The 20395-nt window shown below is 43.2% G+C and overlaps 1 protein-coding gene across 5 annotated transcripts in view; it reads right to left on the bottom strand.

Annotated features, from left to right (window-relative positions):
- LOC144306243 (cadherin-8) overlaps window positions 1-20395 on the bottom strand; it is a 358000-nt gene that overhangs the window by 124039 nt on the left and 213566 nt on the right. For 4 of the 5 annotated variants that reach the window (XM_077885706.1, XM_077885704.1, XM_077885705.1 and 1 more), the window contains one exon: window positions 10594-10730. In XM_077885706.1, coding sequence (XP_077741832.1) covers window positions 10594-10730 — 137 coding nt within the window. Of the gene's footprint in view, window positions 1-10593; window positions 10731-20395 lie in introns of those variants that run through there. The other variant, XM_077885712.1, reaches the window with a different exon arrangement.

A 20395-nucleotide genomic window follows, 5' to 3' on the forward strand; every position in this document is an offset into this window, starting at 1 on the left:
ACAATCCCATTTAAGAAGAAACTCAACTAAGGAGGTAAAAGACCTGATCTTCAAAAACTAGAAAACACTAAAGAAAGAAACTGACACAAATGGACAGATATCCATGTTCATGGATCGAAACAACAAATATCTTTAAAATAGCCATACTACCCAAAGCAATCTGCAGATTTAATTCATTCCCTCTCAAAATACCACAGCATTTTTCACAGAACTGGAACAAGTAATCCTAAAGTTTATATGGAACCACACGAGACCCCACATAGCCAAAGCAACCTTGAATAAGAACAAAACTAGAGGTATTACAATCCCCAATTTATTATTATTTTTTGACAATCCCCAATTTCAAGACATCCTACAAAGCTGCAGTAATCAAAGCATTACAGTACTGGCACTAAAACAAACATGTAGGTCAATGAAACAGAATAGTGAGCTCAGAAATAAATGCATGATCTTATCAATTTATGCTCGACAAGGGAGGCAAGAGCACACAATGGGGAATTAAGCCTCTTCAACAAATGATGTTGAAAAACCTGGACAGCAACACGCAGAAGAATGGAACCAGACCACGTTCTTACACCTTACACACACACACACACACACTAAAGAAACTCAACATGGATTAAATACCTAAATGTGAGACCTGAAACCATAAAAATCCCAGAGGAGAGAGAGCACAGGCCGTAATTGCTCTGACATCGGCTGTAGCAACATTTTTCTAGATATGTCACCCGAGGCAAAGGAAACAAAAGTAAAAATAAACTACTGGAACTATATCAAAATGAAAAAGCTTCTGCACAGTGAAGGAAACAACCAAGAAAACTAAAAGGTAGCCTATGGAATGGGAGAAGGTATTTACAAATGATATAACTGATAAAGGCTTAGTATCCAAAATATATAAAGAATGGATACTAATCAACACACACACACAAAAAAAAAAAAAAAAAAGAAAGAAGAAAAATAAGTAATCCATTTTTAAAAAGGGCAGAAAACATGAATGGATATTTCTCCAATAAGATATACAAATGCTCTACAGACACGTGGGAAGATGCTCAGCATCACTCATCAAAGAAATGCAAATCAAAAGCACAGTATCATCTCACACCTGTCAGAATGGCAAAAAAAAAAAAAAAAAAAAAAAGAAAAGAAAAGAAAAGAAAAAAGAAAAAAAGAAAAAGAAAAATAAAAAGAAAAAAAAAAAACAAAAAACCAAAACAAAAACCCACAAGAAACAACAAGCGTTCATGAGAACAATGAAGAAAAATAATACCTGTCTATTGCCGGTGGCAATGCAAGCTGGTGCAGCCGCTGTGGAAAACAGTATAAAAGTCCCTCTAAAATCAAAACTAGAATCACCAGATGATCCAGCAATTCCACTACCTGGTATTTATCCCATGACTACAAAAACACTGATTCAAAAAGATACATGCAGCCCTATGTGTATTGCAGCATTTTTTTTTACAACGGCCCAATTATGGAAGCAGCCCAAGGGTCTGTCCTTTTTTATTTCCTTCATTTATTTTTTTTTAATTTTTAAAGATTTTATTTATTTATTCATGAGAGACAGAGAGTGAGGCAGAGACACAGGCCGAGGGAGAAGCAGGCTCCATGCAGGGAGCCCGACGTGGGACTCGATCCCGGGCCCCGGGGTCATGCCCTGGGCCGAAGGCAGGTGCTAAACCGCTGAGCCGCCCAGGCTGCCCGGGTCTGTCCTTCAATAGATGAGTAGATAAGGAGGTGTGGTACGTGGGTCCGATGCATTATTAACTGGTCATAATGAAGCATGGAAGCGTGCCCCTTGCAACTACACGTCGGGATCCAGAGAGTGTAACGCTAAGTGAAATAGGTCAGAGAGAGACAAATACTCGGTGATTTCACTCATATGTGGAATTTAAGAAACCAATGAACCAAGGGGGAAAAGAGAAAAACAGACTCTTAATTGCAGGGAGCCAGCTGGTGGTTGCGGGGGGCGGGGGTATGGGGGGAGCTGGGTGAAACAGGAGAACGGATCAAGGAGCTCGCACAGCCCGCCGGGCACGGAGTAGCGCCTGGAGCGAGCCAGCACGCCGTGCACCTGAACCTGGCCTAGCTCTGTGCCTCGACTGTACTGGAATGAAAAGCACCACCCCTGCCTCCCCCTGCCTCCCCCTCACTCTCCTATGCAGACTGTCCGCTCAACAGCCTCTTCTAAATCTGGATCCGAATGTTTGTGTCCTAGATTCCCCTTACTTTAATATTTTTTAGGTGTACGAGGGGCCCCTGTGACACAGAGTAAGAGAATGTCCTCGACCTGTCACCAGAAGGCGACCACGCTTTGCCTCTAATTTTCCAACCGTATGTCCTCCTCCCTCTCTGTCCCCCTCAGCACCGCGGGACACACTCGAAGCTCTTCCCCTCTTGCTCGAGATGTGTGTCTGTAAGATCCCTGACCGAAAGCCTGCGGTCACTCGCGATCCTGAACAGGGCCTTTCCCGTGCAGTGGGAGCCGCACCCGCTCCCGGGCGCCTGCTTGCCAGCAGCGCTGTGCTGGCATCTCTCGCAAGCCTGGGGCAAAGGCCTCCCCCCTACCCCGTCGGGGCGCCAGGAGAAGGGAGTCCTGCCTTGCTGACTCCCGGGGCCCCCACGTGGCGGGGCCCGCGGAGCACCTGCTGACAGCAGCTGCACCCTGGGGCGCTGGGTGTCTCTTCATTTTGGAGACTTTAGAAAAGCGGCACTGGTACGAGAACATGCAAGCGTTGTGTCCTGGCAAGACCTCCTCCCTGGACTCGGGCTCTGCAGGCCAGGAACGCTCACGACACGTCTCGGGGACTTGCCTGCACCCTCCCGGGGCTCCCGGAGGCCCCACATGAGTGCTGGTGAAGCACGTGCTCGGGCCCGGGGGCGCAGGAGGGGGTCCCTGCTTCTTGCTGATCTGAGGTCGCAGGGAGACAGAGGACGGCGTCAAAGGAACAGGCACAACGAATTCGGGGGGAAAACTCGCCACCTCTGACCTTGGGGAACACGGCAGGTGCATCCGTGACCACAGGGCCCGCGGGAGCCGGGGAGGGCCTACCACCCCAACGTCGTGGAAGCCAGGGGGCCCAGTCTGAGCGTCGCCTACCACTTGGCTCAAGGGTCCCCTGAGCTGGCACTGAAACCCCAGGTGAGGGGGACACAACCGGTGCCTATTTTCAGGCACAGTTTCCAAGCTCTGGATGGGGGAGTCCTGCCATCAGGAAACACACCGCCGCCTTTTCATTCTTGGCTTCGCTGCTGAGTAACCTGCGTCCGGTTGCTCAATACGGATCCGATGGATCGGGTCGGATTAAGTGAGAAAGGGGCCTGCGGGGGATGCAGCTGGGCTGGGCCATTCAGGGCTCCTTGGGGCAGGAGACCGGACGGGCCGCGAGGCTCCTCTCTGCCAGCACCTTTCTCACTGGCACCGGCTCCGAAGATCGACTGATCTTCTGTGGGATCCCCTCCCTGCGAGCACAGTCAACGGCCCAGCACCTTCATGCAAGGCGAGCACAGCTCTTCCCGCCCTGCGTGTCTCGGCTTCAGTCACCGACGAGAGCGACTTCTGGAAACCCACGAGCCACAGCGCGCGGGTCGGCCTGCCTGTGACTTTTTATTTTTTATTTTTTATTTTTTTTAATTTTTATTTATTTATGATAGTCACACACACACAGAGAGAGAGAGAGAGAGGCAGAGACACAGGAGGAGGGAGAAGCAGGCTCCATGCAGGGAGCCCGATGTGGGATTCGATCCCGGGTCTCCAGGATCGCGCCCTGGGCCAAAGGCAGGCACTAAACCACTGCGCCACCCAGGGATCCCTGCCTGTAACTTTTTAAAATTATTTTTATATTATTTTATTTATTTATTTATTTGCTTGCTTGCTATTTATTTATTTATTTAATTTATCTATTTATTTATCTATTTATCTATTTATTTATTTTCTGCCTGCGACTTCTAACAAAGAGCGGAGGGGGGTGTGTTGAGGCAGAGATCCCTCCCCTTCAGCAGTGAATAGTGTCCATTCGGAGCCGGAGCTCATCGGGCATTCTAGAGTGGGGTGACACATTCCTTTACTCCCTCACTGACCTAGCAGGTGTTTGCTGGGCGCGCCAGGAACGCTGGCGGCCTCCCCGGATGGAAAGCTGGCCCGCACTCAGGCGGTGATAAGACCTTTCATGGGAGCAGGAACTCCACTGGCTTCTTCCTTGCAAAATGTATCCTCAGAACCGTAAGCAAATAAGGTCATCGGCGCCTCCGGGCCCCCGAGGACCGACTGGAGGCCCCCCGGGGGCCAGCCCGCCCCTTCCCCAGGCGCCGCAGCTTCTCCTTGGCCTGCACGCACCCTGTCACCCACAACCTCTTCTCACCCCTGCTCTTAGCAGCCCTGCTGAGCTCGTTCCCCGTGGAGCCTAGTGCTCGGGTGTCCACATGGCCTCGGGCCCCCGATCCCTGGGAGCCCCTGACGCACCCTGCACCTGGGTGCCACGGCCCCCTCTGCTTCCCAGCACCCCTTCCCCCTGTCCGAGTCGTCTAGCTGGACAACTGAACAACCACGACCGTCCATGTGCTTCCATCCCTCGGACACTGGAGAGTGGCACTGAGCGCCATGGAACTCTAGCCTCGGGCAACAGCAAGACAGATTCAATACTTTGAACGGGGTCCAGACGTAATTTGAAGTGTCTGGGGTCCAAGCAGGACCAACGAACATCCGCGCGCTTCATCGTGAGGGCCTTTCCTTCGCCACTGGGCATCTAAGCACAAGGAAGAAACAGCCGCTCGCAGGGACACGCGGCCCCTGAGTGCCAGCCTCGCTGTCGTGGCAGGAGATGGAGGGACACACGGTATAAACCAAATAAACCATTTTAAATTGAGCAGTGGCTCCAAGCCCAGGACTAGGGCTGCCGTAACAGCAACAGTCTATCAACTTCTAGAGGTTTCAGATGCATTCTGAGCTAGGTGGTTCGCGACTCTCAGTTTTCATTCAATTCTCACTACACCCAATCGTTTTTACGGAACGATTATGATTCCCATTTTGGAGATGAGAAAACTGAGAGCGACTGAGGAGACCTAAGATGCCAGAGTTGTATGGCCATCGAACAAGGCCAGCGCCACGACTCGAGATTTCTCTGAAGCACGAGCTACAAAGGTAGATTTCTCCTCGGTATCCTGGGTCGGACACAGTGATTATCCTGGCAACCGGGCCCCACGCCAGGAGGAACACTTCTCGAGTGCCACCGAGCTAGCGCTTTCCCCGGGACAGTCGGCCGTCCTTAGTGAAAAGCCTCGTCTGCAATATCGTGTGCAGCCCACCGTCGCGGGCCAGAGCGATGCATCATCACTAACCCAGGAGCAACTGCACGTTCCTGCTTTAACATGCTTTCAGGTAAGCAACGGGGGTGCTTCCTGTACGTGCCAAGTGCCAGCTCCCTCGCACTGTGCCCTCACATCACCAGTCTCCCCGCCCTAAGACCGGCACTCGGTGCCTCCGAAAAAGCCCCCGTGGAGACCCTTCTAAGCAAGTGGATTCCCCTCCTGTTCCCCAGTGTTCCTGATGTCCCCTCCTGTGAAGCACACCGCTCTGCTAGGTAGGCCTCGGCACCCCGTTCAACCTAGAAGAAACCTATGCTCGGTCTGTCCGACGGGCGCCAGGCCCACCGCAGCTCACCGAGATATAACCTCATCACTGCAGCAATAACGACAAACAGATACAAAAACCTACAAAAGAACACCTGGGCTTTCTCCATCTTCCTCCGAGGCACTGTAGGGCGCCGAGACACCACTGACTGGGGGGAGAGAAGATGCGGTTTTGTTCAGAAAAGTAGGCTCCTGAGCTGTCACCTGAGCGTGTGACTCGGCAGGCGATGGCCTCACACAAAGGCTTCCAGTGTAGGGGACTCAGGGCTGCTGCAAGAGCTGCCTTCTCTGCGGTGGTCACCGAGGATCGCTGTGCCCTAATGCACACTACTGTGCACCGTCCTCGGTTCTCTGTTCCTCTGTTCCCCGATTTCTGAAACAGCTGAAGAACGGCAGTGTGAGCAACCCCAGGGCCCTGCTGTGCGCCCGAGGCAGTACGCCCAGCCCCGGCCACACGGGCTGGAGTCGAGGGGCTGCTGCGGCCCAGTGTGCGCTCCTCCACCGCAGCCCGTCCAGGCCGCGGCCTTCGGCTTCACACCCAGGACCTGCTCCTTCACTGCTTCAGCAAACGACGTGGCCGTCCTGGAAGCTCCATTAGAGCATGAGTTGGAAAGGAAAGAAGATCTGAGAGAGGTGTCTTCCGTGAGGGCGTCCAAGAACGTGCCGTCTGCAGCTCAGTGGCATGGGTGCCGGTCTTGCCCCTTCACCCAACACCCGCTTGCGATGAAACCTGGGGCACGTTATTTAACTGTGTTGAGTTTCCTCGTCTGAAAAATGCATATGGTCGATTTGTCAGCAATGTGGGGGTTACGGGGTCCCAGCCACACCCCCGATCCTGCAGAGCTGAAAATCCAGATATTCGAAAAGCTCGACTTTTGATAATCTACTGTTGACCAGAAGTCTTATGATGACATCAACAGCTTTTAACACGCGTCCTGTAGGTTATGTGTATCGTATTCCATAGTCTTATGATAAAGTAAGCTAGAGAAAAGAACCTGTTATTAAGGAGCTCAGAAGGAAGAGAAAACACACTTTCAGTATTATATTTGCTGGAAAAAGTCTGCATACGAGCGGACCTGCGCGGCATAAGCCGTGTTGTTGAGGGACACCTAAGTTCTCCGAGTGTTGTGAGAATTTAATGCGTCATAGGACTTCCATAATCCTTTTCCCAGTGTTTAGTTACTCAGCTACGTTTGCCTTCAACCTCCCCCACCATGGCCAACGGCAGCCACGCACCACAGTCGCAGAGCACGGGGTTGCTAGCAGCAGAGACACGCCGCGCAGGCCCGATCTCCCCCTTAGCCCAAGGACGTCTCCCTGCCGGCTCACGCGGGGAGCTGTGCCCGTCGACTGATGGCAAGCTGGGCCTGTTAGCACTGAGGGGCTTGTGGAGGGCCACGGCGAAGCATCTCAGCCTTGGTTAAGTGCATCTGACACAAGAGGATAAAGCACGACATCTCCATTCTCATTAAGAGATAACAGATGGACTTCCCTAGGATCCTTTTTTTTTTTTTTTCTTTTTAAGCTTAATTTCACTTGCTTAAATCTTTGTCTGATGAGATGGCATCCTGAGAATGATTTAAATTGTTCTCCTGGGAATGATTATTTCTTTTTCTTTATTAGGACCTCCTCCCTATAGATTCTGTTGTCCTCGGTGATTTTAATCTCTGACTTGTCCAAATACAATAAATCTCCCTTTAATTTTTTTTTTTTTTTTTTTTACCCCAAGACCTGGTCTGCGGCTTTGGAAGATAAACATTACATGATGGGCTAAACACTAAAAACCAAATCAAACAAGTTTCTAAGCCATTTTCATGTGACTCCAATTTGTCCTAAAGTTCTCTGTGATCTTATTTCTATTTTCTTTTATGATTTAGAGGGAAAAAATGGCTTAATTGTGCTTTTAAAGTTCCTTGATTTATGCTCACCTCAGCTTATATATTACAGCTAATAATTAAAGGTTTTTTTCTTCTTTCTTTCTTTCTTTCTTTTTTATTTTATTTTTTTTATTATTATTTTTTTGGGGGGGTATGTTCTTGCTTGCTGGTGCTAAAGAGGTTACAGGCAAACATTCCAAGGAAAGCAGACTGATATCTAAGTTCACAGACCCACATTTCTTGAGATATTTGACCTCCTGAGTTAAACTTCCTTATTGGCCAAAATATGCCTATGTGGTTTGTTTAGTTTTCAGTCTCTGGGTAAAAATTAATTAGGTCATGAATTAAGAGTTGGCGATGACTCTCATTGTTTCAACAGAGTCTGATATATTTTAAACCCGGTGAGGTTCACAGACAAGCCGAGGGTCTTTACGTGGGCAGGGCCATTCTGTATTTGCTGCTTACGTGAAACCACCTGTAAAACTGAATCTGGGACATATTTGAGTGATTTATCTCAAGTCACAAAGAAAATTAACCGGTCTACACTTGATAGATTTTGTAATCTGATTATTATAGTGCATTTATTAATGACAAAAATCATTTCTACTTTAAAAATGACCTTGCCTAATTATCTTACTGGTACACATGGAGGCTTGTTTTTCCTTTTTCATGTTTATCATGATCCATTTTTAAGTGTGATCATACGTTCATGGAAGGCGTTCCATCATCGTACGTTTCCACACGGAACTGCTTGTGGTCCCGACACGCGTCATCTTCCTCACCCCTCTGTCTTTCTTTACGGATATCTCAGCAGATTTCCACTTACCCTTTCATGTGCAGGTGCTTCCAGGAGCTACAAGAAGGAAAACTCCAAGAGGAACAGGGATTTTGTCTCTTTTGCTCGCTGCTATATCCCCAGTCACTGGAAGAGTGCTTGGCAAGTAGTACAGACTCAATAGATAATTATGGAGTGAACGAGCCAGCGGATGTCTTCTCAGACTTGGGTTGGTGCCCTGTCACCCTGGAGTTAACAGCTCATTCCCTGGGAGCATCTGCGTTTGTGTCTGTCCTCTTACTGGTCTATGATTCCTTGCAAATGAGTCTTTAGTTTCCTGATTGTCCCTGAGATGTGTCTTACCCACCTGCTCTGCATATTCATTTACTTTTACTCCTCAGGATGGACTGCTATAGATCCTTATAATTACGACCTCCTCGATGAATATTAAGTAAAAGCATCCATCTCATTAAAAAAAAAAAAAAGTGTCGCGGATTAAGGCTAACTCACCTAGGTTGTATTCAATACGAGGAGGTTCTTTAAAAAGTAATTACTGCCTACATATTTTAAGGAAAAAGTGATCCTTTAGAGCATTTGTATAAAGCTCTAAAGTAATCTAAATGTATACCGTTTTTCTCAGAGGCATAAGGCAATAATATGTCTTCAACATTGTAAATTACAAAAATTTCATGTCTGTCCCTCTCCAGATGGGGTTAACATTTCTAATAAACAGGTTGTTCTATCCCTTAATCTTATCAAGAGGAACCTGCAACCAGAATAACACGCCAGGGAAGAGAATACCACTTCTAAACCAGGAAAGATACCAGTTTCCAAAGAGCATCCTCTCTCTACAACCCTCTACTTGGTAGAGTTGAAGTTACCAATCAACCTGACTGCATGTTCTCTGCTTGCATGCAAGGTTCTTATAAAAAAGATATATTTTTAACTCTTAAATCTTTACTTTTTTGCACAGTGTTTCTATTTGTTTGTTTTTTAATAAGGCTCCCTAGAGGACACTTCCCTCATATCCAAGAACAAGGAAAAGCTGTGCTCTTCCTCAAAGCATGGATTACTCTTGTATGTCCAGCAAAATTAACTGGGTGTCTCAGAGATGTGTGCCCTGATTTCACATTACCTATGAAAACAGAGCAGGTTTTAGAGAGAATAAACAGCAGATTTTAGGTCCCACATTTTACATTTGTCATCTTTACACTCTATATTATATGTATGCCCATGAATTTTTCTTAATGTTGATTTTTATTTCCTTATTCATATCTCCAACTCCTTTAAGAATGTATTGTCTCCCTTGAATCGGTGTCGACTGTAAAGGTCTTATCAGGTCCTTTATGGAAAGAACATCAGAAAATATGCAAAATGTATTTTGTTTGGAAATAAAATGAATACTATGTTCCTTTTGCATGTTTGGTATAATAAAATATTGGTGAGGCAGACAGAGTGCAGATTCCCAGAGATGGTTTAGCCCTAAATTCCACCATATAGCTATTGTTTAGAGACTCAACAGAAACGCCATTACCGGGCAAAGAAGGTGTGTTCACTGAAAATTGACTGAAAGGCTAACATGTTATTTTAACAACCCTAGAACATCCTTCTAAAAAATAATAGAAAAAGTCACAGTTTCACATGTAATTTACGAAAGCAATTATATTGAAGTCACAGTTTTAATAGTCCATGGTTATTGTGTATTAAGCCCTAAAAACAAAACAAAAAATCATCTATAATTTCATCTCTTCAAAATAATATGTATCAATAGTACAAAGTTTCCTTCTGGGTTTTCTGTCTGCCTAGGCACATATGCAGGCATGTGGTCTAAATACGTGAACCAAAATAAATAAATAAATAAATAAATAAATAAATAAATAAATAAATAAATAAACAAACAAACAAACAAACAATAGTTTCTATACTGTATATAACATTTATGTTTGGTACATTTGTTTAAATTGTGGTGTACAGTTTTTAAGTTCTATTTTTTTTTTTACCTACCCTGTCATACGAAATCTTTCCCCGTATTTCAATACCCAAAACATTACTTGTAATGGCTGAATAATAGATACATGATATAAGACTATTTGGATATAAGAATGTTTCCTTCCCACATACATTGCGACCTTTGGTAATTGACCACTGGGCAAGTTATTTCTTATTGAGATATTTCATTCAAAGTCTCCGTGGGAACAATAAAATAGGTTCCAATGTCAAAATATCTGATGGAAACAGGGATCACATTAACCATGTGATCAGGAGGCAAAAATTGAACCCGGTCACACAAGGAAGAAATTAAATCCAGGCACTTACTAATTTCAGTAGCAATGATTGTTATGTTGTGCCATACACTTAATTCTCTGTCAAGTGGTGTTGCCAGCGTTATCTTTCCATCATCTGCATTAATGTTGAACTGTCTCTCCAGGTCAGTGTGCCGGTCGATGGAAAACCTACAAAACAGATACATCTGTAATCTACTTCAATGTTTATATGATCCATATATTCCACAGCAGACCTTTAGTAATCCTTGGAGAGTCATAGTTGTGAAGTCAAATGGATTGGGAAACTCGGTGGCATCATAATTTGTGAAATAAAATGACTGAATGAGGCACAAGAAACTTAATAATTATTGTCCAAGGAGTAATTAGCCACATATGCCACGTGGAGGTCATAAACTGCCATCAGTTTCAATAGGTAGCATCTTCAAAAACGGATGCTGATGAAGAGTTAATTGGACAATCCATCACATTTATTGGACAGCTTATGATAATTAGCAGTTGCCACAAACTATCACAGAAAACAATAAACTCAAGCCCAAAGCAGGATGATGCTGGGCAGCATTTTATTTATGGCAGTTCAAAGGAAATGTGTGTTTATGTTAAACACATATTTGACTAGACAACATGTATGTGTTGTTCTTGTGGCTGCTGGTTTGTTTTGTTTTCACGTTAAGTACATATTTAGAATTTCTACTAGTTTCTGTCCATAGACATAAGAGGGTGGCTGATTCTCTAGTAAGAATTTTTGAAGTTTGGAATAGATATTTGAGCATCTTTGTTACACTACAGTCTATGAAATTAACAGTTTTTAAGTGCACAGGTTAGTTGTTCCCCTTTTGAGGAAACTCTTTCAGATAAGACACCATTAAGGTATTTTGTGTCTAGAACCAATGGCTTCTCATGAACACTAGGCATCAAGATAACACAGGAATTATTTTTTCCCCAACATTTATAGCTATCCTCTTTATACATCAAGATCTGTGTTTTGGTTATGCAATGCTGAATCCAGTAAGCTAAGCGTCTTGAGGAACACAAGACATATTTAGAAAAAAAACGGCCCATATATAAGCAGTGAAATAAACTAACACAGGATAGAATGGAAACGGGACCACTTATCACGGGCCAAGCACAGGGCTAGATGCCTCTTCCTTCTTCTGTCCTGCTCTCTTTGCTTTCTCATAGAATGAAGGAAGGGTGTTGTGGACTGAAGGTTTGTGTCGCCACAAAATTCATAGGTTAAATTCCTAATGCGCAGTATGATAGTATTTGGGAATGAGGCCTTTGGGAGGTAATCAGGGTAACATGAGGTCATGAGGGTAGGCCCCATGATAGGATTAATGCCTTTATGAAAAAAAGGAGGAGGCACAGGATGTCTCTGCTCTCCACCAATGAGGATACAATGAGAAGACAGTCATTCTATCTCTATCACTTATGTATTGCTGTTTGGGGGATAATTAATAGATTCACTGAACCTCAACTTTTTCACTGATCCAATATGGCTACAGACTAAAAATAAGCATAAATAAACCTCTAAGATACGTTCTAAAAGGACCAGAGATGTGTTTATCATTACCATCATCACACTCACTGGAATCACCATGTCAGATTACATGAAACTTTAACAAACTTTCCTACTTGGGAGGGGGTAGAGAAGGCCCCTTTTTTAACAGCTTGTAAATAGCATAAAACTGGAGAAACATCTGGGTGTCGTTTAAGTCTCATAACTCTAACAGGTGCAGATATTTTTCCCATTTTCTAAAGTTCCAGTTCATGACTGATTTTATGGGGTGAGTCATGAGAATTTATAAAATAGGCTATAAATACAGCCCTTTAGTAAGATCACAGGTAAGAATGTCATAATATTATGAGATTACACAATGGGAAGAACTTGATGGGGGAAAAATGGCTTTGTTGAGATTCAGTTTAAAATCTACCTCAACTATTTCAAGAAGCCAGCCCCTTGCTGCCTGTGTAGACATTTCAGACATTTTATTGCCTAGTAGACTTTATGATAACGGTTCCTAAGAATTGCCAAATGTTCCCAGAATCCTGACTCAATAGAATCAACAAGAATGCACATGCAGAAGAATGAAACTAGACCACTCTCTTGCACCAGACACAAAGATAAACTCAAAATGGATGAAAGATCTAAATGTGAGACAAGATTCCATCAAAATCCTAGAGAAGAACACAGGCAACACCCTTTTTGAACTCGGCCATAGTAACTTCTTGCAAGATACATCCACGAAGGCAAAAGAAACAAAAGCAAAAATGAACTATTGGGACTTCATCAAGATAAGAAGCTTTTGCACAGCAAAGGATACAGTCAACAAAACTAAAAGACAACCTACAGAATGGGAGAAGATATTTGCAAATGACCTATCAGATAAAGGGCTAGTTTCCAAGATCTATAAAGAACTTATTAAACTCAACACCAAAGAAACAAACAATCCAATCATGAAATGGGCAAAAGACATGAACAGAAATCTCACAGAGGAAGACACAGACATGGCCAACACGCACATGAGAAAATGCTCTGCATCACTTGCCATCAGGGAAATACAAATCAAAACCACAATGAGATACCACCTCACACCAGTGAGAATGGGGAAAATTAACAAGGCAGGAAACAACAAATGTTGGAGAGGATGCGGAGAAAAGGGAACCCTCTTACACTGTTGGTGGGAATGTGAACTGATGCAGCCACTCTGGAAAACTGTGTGGAGGCTCCTCAAAGAGTTAAAAATAGACCTGCCCTACGACCCAGCAATTGCACTGCTGGGGATTTACCCCAAAGGTACAGAGCAATGAAACGCCGGGACACCTGCACCCCGATGTTTCTAGCAGCAATGGCCACGATAGCCAAACTGTGGAAGGAGCCTCGGTGTCCAACGAAAGATGAATGGATAAAGAAGATGTGGTTTATGTATACAATGGAATATTACTCAGCTATTAGAAATGACAAATACCCACCATTTGCTTCAACGTGGATGGAACTGGAGGGTATGATGCTGAGTGAAGTAAGTCAGTCGGTGAAGGACAAACATTATATGTTCTCATTCATTTGGGGAATATAAATAATAGTGAAAGGGAATATAAGGGAAGGGAGAAGAAATGTGTGGGAAATATCAGAAAGGGAGACAGAACGTAAAGACTGCTAACTCTGGGAAACGAACTAGGGGTGGTAGAAGGGGAGAAGGGCGGGGGGTGGGAGTGAATGGGTGACGGGCACTGGGGGTTATTCTGTATGTTAGTAAATTGAACACCAATAAAAAATAAATTAAAAAAAAAAAGAATCAACAAGAATGCATTCAACACCAAGTGTAGACCAGGCACAGGCTAGATGCCTCTTCCTTCTTCTGTCCTCCTCTCTCTGGTTTCTTATAGAATGAAGAAAAGAAAAATGAAACCCTTAGAGGACATTTCAAGTAACCTAACTAGTAAATACCAGAACCAGAATGAATATTCATGTTTGATTCCCTCTGAAGTCCATGTATACGTCAGCTAGTACAGGAAGGGCCGACCTTATTCACATATAAAATAGGGGTGATGGGGTATCTGGGTGGTTAGTTTAAGCATCTGGCATCGGCTCAGGTCAGGATTTCAGGGTGCCAGGATCAAGCCCTGCATTGGGCTCCCTCCCAGTGGGAAGTATACTTGTCCCTCTGCCCCTCCTTCCCCTCATCCTCTCTTTCTCTCAAATAAATAAATAATATCTTTAAAAAAATAGGGATGATATTAGTACTAGATAATAGGATTGCTGTGAAGACTGGGAAGAGATGGTTAGTGTGGCATGCTTTGTCAACACTTGTGTGTGTGGACCTCTAAATATCAGGGATCAAGGGCTCTCACACCCTCTGTGTAACAGTGACATCATCGAATGTCACCTGTGTACTCAATTTTCCGAACCCAAAATTGTGATTATTTTTATTTTAGAATGCAACCAGTTTGAACATCTTACAGATGTCTACATTATATATATGCATATATATAGAATTCTTTAGTATAGCATATATTATATATGTATTACAATATATATGATTTCATATACTGAAATATATCTAAGGAAATATGATTTATTAAATAAGATGATAAAGAATTAGATCTCTCCAGGAAGCTAGGGAATAAGAAGCCTCCATTTCCCATCTGTTTTTTTTTTTTTTTTAATTTATTTGTCAGAGAGAGAGAGAGAGTACAAGTAGGGGGAGCGGCAGGCAAAGGGAGAAGCAGGCTCCCTATTAAGCTAGGAGCCTGATGCAGAACTCGATCCCAGAACCCCGGGATCCTGACCTCAGCCAAAGGCAGACACTTAATCGGCTGAGCCACCCAGATGCCCCAAAACCTCCTGATAAGTGTTCAACCCACTTTATTTTCTAGAAAACTCTGCTCTGCCGCTTAAGGGCATGCCCTGAGTTTCTAGCTGTTTATTCTTAGGCTACCAAGACGGTCCAAGGTGGTAAAGTCCACACCCATTCATCATCTCATCATAAAGAACATGGGCCCTCGTCTCACTACCTGAGTTCATGTTCTGATCTCATCACTTGCATAGGTGGAAGTTAGTCACGCCATTCATCTGCCTGTGTCTTTGCTACTTAATCTGTAAAATGGGAATTACAATAGGTTTTAATGAGGTAATGCATACCAAGCACTTACTATTACAGGACCTGACACATAGTAATTGCCCAATAAATCTGTATTTAAACATCTGTAATGTTTCACTACTTATTTGGACATGATAATAAGTTTCTCCTGATGGTTCCCTATCCCCCCTCTGGTCCAAAGTAGCACCCCTTTCACTTCTTGGCTCTCCTGTCCCTCAACAAGTTCATCCGGGTTCTCATGTCAGTAGAAGCAAACACATAAAAGATGTCAGCTTCAGGGATGAAAAATAGAGCCGAGAAGGGAGAGCAAGTGGGGGCATCATACCTGCACCTCTGGCACCTTTCGTTTAGGTGTTTATTTTTTTACCAACTTTTCTCTGTCTCATGAATTCACCATTGCAGATTCAAAGACTTCCTGGACACATTCAATTTTGTATTAACATCAAACAACATATGATCTTTTTTTAATGGCAGTTAAGATTAACTACATTTTTGACATTTTTATAATTTTGTTACATAGCTAACGATCACACTAAAAAGAAACCGAAAGCACACCACGTTCAGGAATGTTCTCGGGAGGTGCTTGCTCCACCCTACGTCCCCACCACACACACACATTCCAGGGCCACCCACTGCATCTCTGGCTGCAAAGAACCAGCTTGCTTGCCTCTGGTCCTCTGAGCTCCCAGCATCCATATCATCGCCTCTCCTCCCACCCACTCACTCCACCATACGATATGGTCACATCAGCAGCAATAAAGGTCAACACTCACATCAGAAACTAATACAGGCTCTTTCCTTAGGTTGATTAATGGAAAATCATTCCAAAAAGTCCAGAGTGAATTAAGAAAGCAAACTTGGGGTAACAACTGAAACTTGAGGATCCAGTGTACTCTGTAAAGTCTCAAAATGCCACAGTTTTGGCTAGACATCTGGGAAGTAGACCCATAAGCCACTCTGTTTCCTGGGATTCCCTGTGAGTATCTGAGCAGCAGCACATAAGTGGAAGAAGCAAAATCAGAGAAATGAGAACCTCTAGCAGAATCTCACTCAAATTATGTAACTATTCATAATCTCACAGACTCCTCTGTAAATAGGAGGGAATATCTTCCTCACAGAGTGGTGCTTTGCAGTAAATGAGTTGATATATGACTCACATTAGGCAAATAAATAAATGAGCAATAAAATAAATGATGAACCAATTCTTCAATCTGTAAGAGATGCCTTCAAGCCCAGACTTAACTGTAGACATAAATTTCTGGAAGTGGAAATATATAAATAAGGACGATCATTCACATCCCTCTGGAAAGGGGGAATTTCACACGTGACACTAGAGAGCTATCCTAGAACCCTTTGCGATGTCCATCGCTACCAGTCCTCACCTCTGCACGATACCTGCTACTCCTCTGAGTACCTCCATGGAGCACAGGCTCTCGACTGATGGAATGAAGGGCTATTCTGGGTTTCACAGCTCACAGCTCACCCACATGTGAGCTTCTGCATGTGACCTGAGCCACTGTCTCCTCAAGGATGTCCTTTCTATTTTCTACAGTTAAACATCTGCCGGACTTTCACTCTCCTTGGGACAAGGAGAAATTTTTGATTCATGTATTGTAGTATCACGTTGGTTGGATCTTGCACTGCAGTTACTCAATGACTCATTGTGGAAAGGATGTACAATACAAATATCTATCAAGCACGGATTGTTACTATGTGTGAAATATGGCGCTAAGGAAATGTAAGGAAAAAGAATCCATGGGTTAGGGAAAGAATGAAAAATGAGAAAGAACTATTTTGTTCATGTTATATCTACTGAAAAATTCAATGCTTCCTAATTCATGTCTTCAAAGTCACAGGATCTGTATCTCTGGTACTGAAGTCTCCATTCTAATTTCTCAAAAATATGCATGTTTTGGATTTGCTGTTCCTTTGCAGAATTACTTAAAATGTGTTAGACAAAAGATCTCGTTTTTTGAGAATAGAATACACTTTGGAGAGTCATCTTCCTGCCAGAGTAAGAAGGAACTTCTTATTAACACAGTGGGAAGTGGCATGTGAGAAAATGGGCTCCTTGGGTCATGTTAACATCAATTCTAATGATGGAAGTTTTGGAAATAGACATTCTCCGTCTAGTACAATGAATATGTTTTAGAAGCCCTATTTAAACTTTCTCATTTTATTCCAACAAATTCCCTGGTTTGCTTCCACAGCACTGTTTCACTAACCTACAGTACTATGTCTTGCAAGTAAATGGCAAGAACTTCTATCATCTTACTCTGTGAAATTAAGGCTACAGATGCAAGAAAAGACTTACCTAGATGCATAGCATCTTGTGTGGAGATTCATTCAACCTACAGTATTCTGACCATGAGCACAAACTGTGTCACCAGTTTATCCAACTAAAGGGATCTTGTAGGGTTCAGAAGTAAATATAAGGAAATACCAATGGTGAAGGGGCTGAGAATATATCAAAGTGGACAACGGATAGCCTTGTGTGGGAAACAGCATCCTATTCTGCATGCTGCTCCCGTTTTATATTGAATGGCCATTAAATCACCTGAGTAATATGTTTCCTCCATTAACACAGTTCAACTATTTATACTCCATACCAACATTAGGCACCAAAATCCAACTTGTGTGTTTTGTTGTCCATATCCAAATATTTTACCTACATGCTCATCTAAAGCATCTTCAACCTCCTCTTACCAATCGCACCACCAACACTATGTACAGAGGCCCTCTATCCCCCGTTCAACTGTGGATCCGTGGTCTGTAACAATGGCAAGAACATTTTAAGCATTTTTATAACTAAGGTCCCAAAGCCAGGGAGTATTCCGTTTCTCTGCCAGTGACTTCGGTGCAACATGAGCAAACTGTGCAAGGTAAACTGTGGAGTGTACACAAGGAGCTCCACCGATTACCTTGACAATCAGATAAAGTGATAACAGTTTTCCTTAAAAAAATTAGCCCAGACTGTATTCTTTCCACTATAATATTTGTGAAACGCCTGCTGATTTTCCCAGGAAATGGCGCTTCCATTCCTAACTTCTCTGTGAAGCCACGTGATATAGCCAACCCTCAGTTTCTTCATCTAAAAATGAGAACAACACGATTGTCTTTTTTTAAAGGTTAAGGTGAGTCCCAAATTAGGTAACGTGTTCTAAATTTACTCACACCTTTTAAAAGTGGTTTTACACTGAGCCTTTATCATTATTTCCAGAAGGGACTCTGCCAAATCTCTAGGTATTTTTAAACAATAGCGACATATTTGAAAGATTCTGGTGTTTGGTGTTGGTATGGAGAAAGACACAATGTTGTCATATTTCGACTTGCTTGTTTTCACCTAAAGAGTGAAGCAGATGCACCCAACACAATCATCCTCTGGTACCTTTTACTTAATTTAGGGTCAAATATAGAAATCTCAGATTCCAAATCTGTCAGTTCATAGGAGATCCTGTTTTCTGTGTGTGTGTTTTGTTTTGTAGTTCCATTTTTATCTTGGAAAAATAGAGACCAAAAGCCAGAGTCTTGTGTACAACTTTCTTTAGTCACAGAACCAAAAAGAACAACAACAACAACAAAATAATTCTTTAGAGTAAATCCCAGGCAAAATTTGATGCATGGTTAATACTTCAATATTTATATAATCTCTTTGGAGAAATTCTAATTGTCTGAGTCATCAAAATAATCATTCATAACTGAAAACTCTAAACATGATATGATTGTAAAAATATGGGGGAAAAGTAGAATGCAGCTTTACACAATGTGAAGGGATTAAAGGCAACATTTTTATTCCTTTTTAAAATTTCAATAAAGATTTAGTGGCTGCTTCATGGAGCCAAGTGAGATGCTAAATGTTTGAATAAAAACTCTCTTCTTGGACACATCGGTGTGACCTTATTGCTTACAATGAAAAGTGGCAAGCTGTGTAATGAAGTAATGTTCACACTGCAGTGAGCTAAGTGAGTTAAGCCAGCCTGGGACCGAGTGAGGTGTAGTTAGAGGTGACACTAGGAGGGTGCAGCACCTGTCTGGGGACACAAGAATGAGCAGGACTCTTCTAGGTAGGATATGCAGGCACAGCATCCTCAGCAGAAGAAATGCAAGCAGAAAATCTTGAGTTTAAGTCTGTCTAGGAATCTATGAAATTAAAGGACAAGTGTGGGAAGAGCTCATGTCCGACAGGTGAGTGTTCTATCATTTCATTCCCATCCTTTCCTTCCATCTCAGCTCTTCCTTTCTTCCTTCCTTCCTTTACTTCCTTATTGAGTATCGCATGTACAAGGAAGGCAGCATTGTATTAGGTGCAAAGACAGGTATGGCCTCATGCTCATGTCACTGAGTCTATAGATGAAGAAAGACAATGAAAGTAAGTCTTTTCAAAGCTTACAGTGACTATTCATGAAGACAACAAAGAAAAAGGCTGAGATGCATAAAATATTAAAATTATTCATATCAAAAGCAGCAGCAAATGTGAAAAGTCTGAGTTAGGAATATGTTCACTGTGCTCAAAGACCTTAACAAAGCATGGTGTAGCTGAAGTTCAAGATTCAACAGGGGAAGGACATCAAGAGACCCATCATGAAGGGGGTACGTGGGCGGCTCAATGGTTGGGCGTGACCCCGGGGTCCCAGGATTGAGTCCTGCATTGGGCTCCCTGCATGGAGCCTGCTTCTTCCTCTGCCTGTGTCTCTACCTCTCTCTCTGTGTCTCTCATGAATAAATAAATAAAAACTTAAAAAAAAAAAAAAAGAATCAATCATGAAGGATGTTAGAAAGTCCTTTTGTGTGGGGGGGGGATTTTTTTTTTTTTTTTTGTACCTGTAGGGATGGTCAACCATTTGAAGAAATATAGCAGGAAACTGGTAGGATCTAAGCCACAGCTGAATTTCATAGATCTTTCTGTGATGTAGAAATATGCTCTGAGCTGACCAACATGTTAACTACTTGTTACATGTGGCTGCTTAGCCCCTGAAACCTAGCTAGCATAATTGAGCAACTGAAATTTGTATTTTGTTTAATTTAAATTAATTTTATTCTAATTCAAAGAGCCACATGTGACTAGTGACTAATCTGTCAGACAACACAGATCTACACTGACTAAGAGATTAGTTTGGCAGCTGTGTGGATATCAAGGGGTCGGAGGCAGGCAAATGGGATGTTTGTAAGTGCTGACATTAGAGATGATGGTGTTGGGAGTTTAGAAAGTAAAATAAACAAAATGTGGTGATTATT

The sequence above is a fragment of the Canis aureus genome, chromosome 3 (assembly GCF_053574225.1).
Source record: "Canis aureus isolate CA01 chromosome 3, VMU_Caureus_v.1.0, whole genome shotgun sequence".
In the NCBI taxonomy this organism is placed as follows: Eukaryota; Metazoa; Chordata; class Mammalia; order Carnivora; family Canidae; genus Canis; species Canis aureus.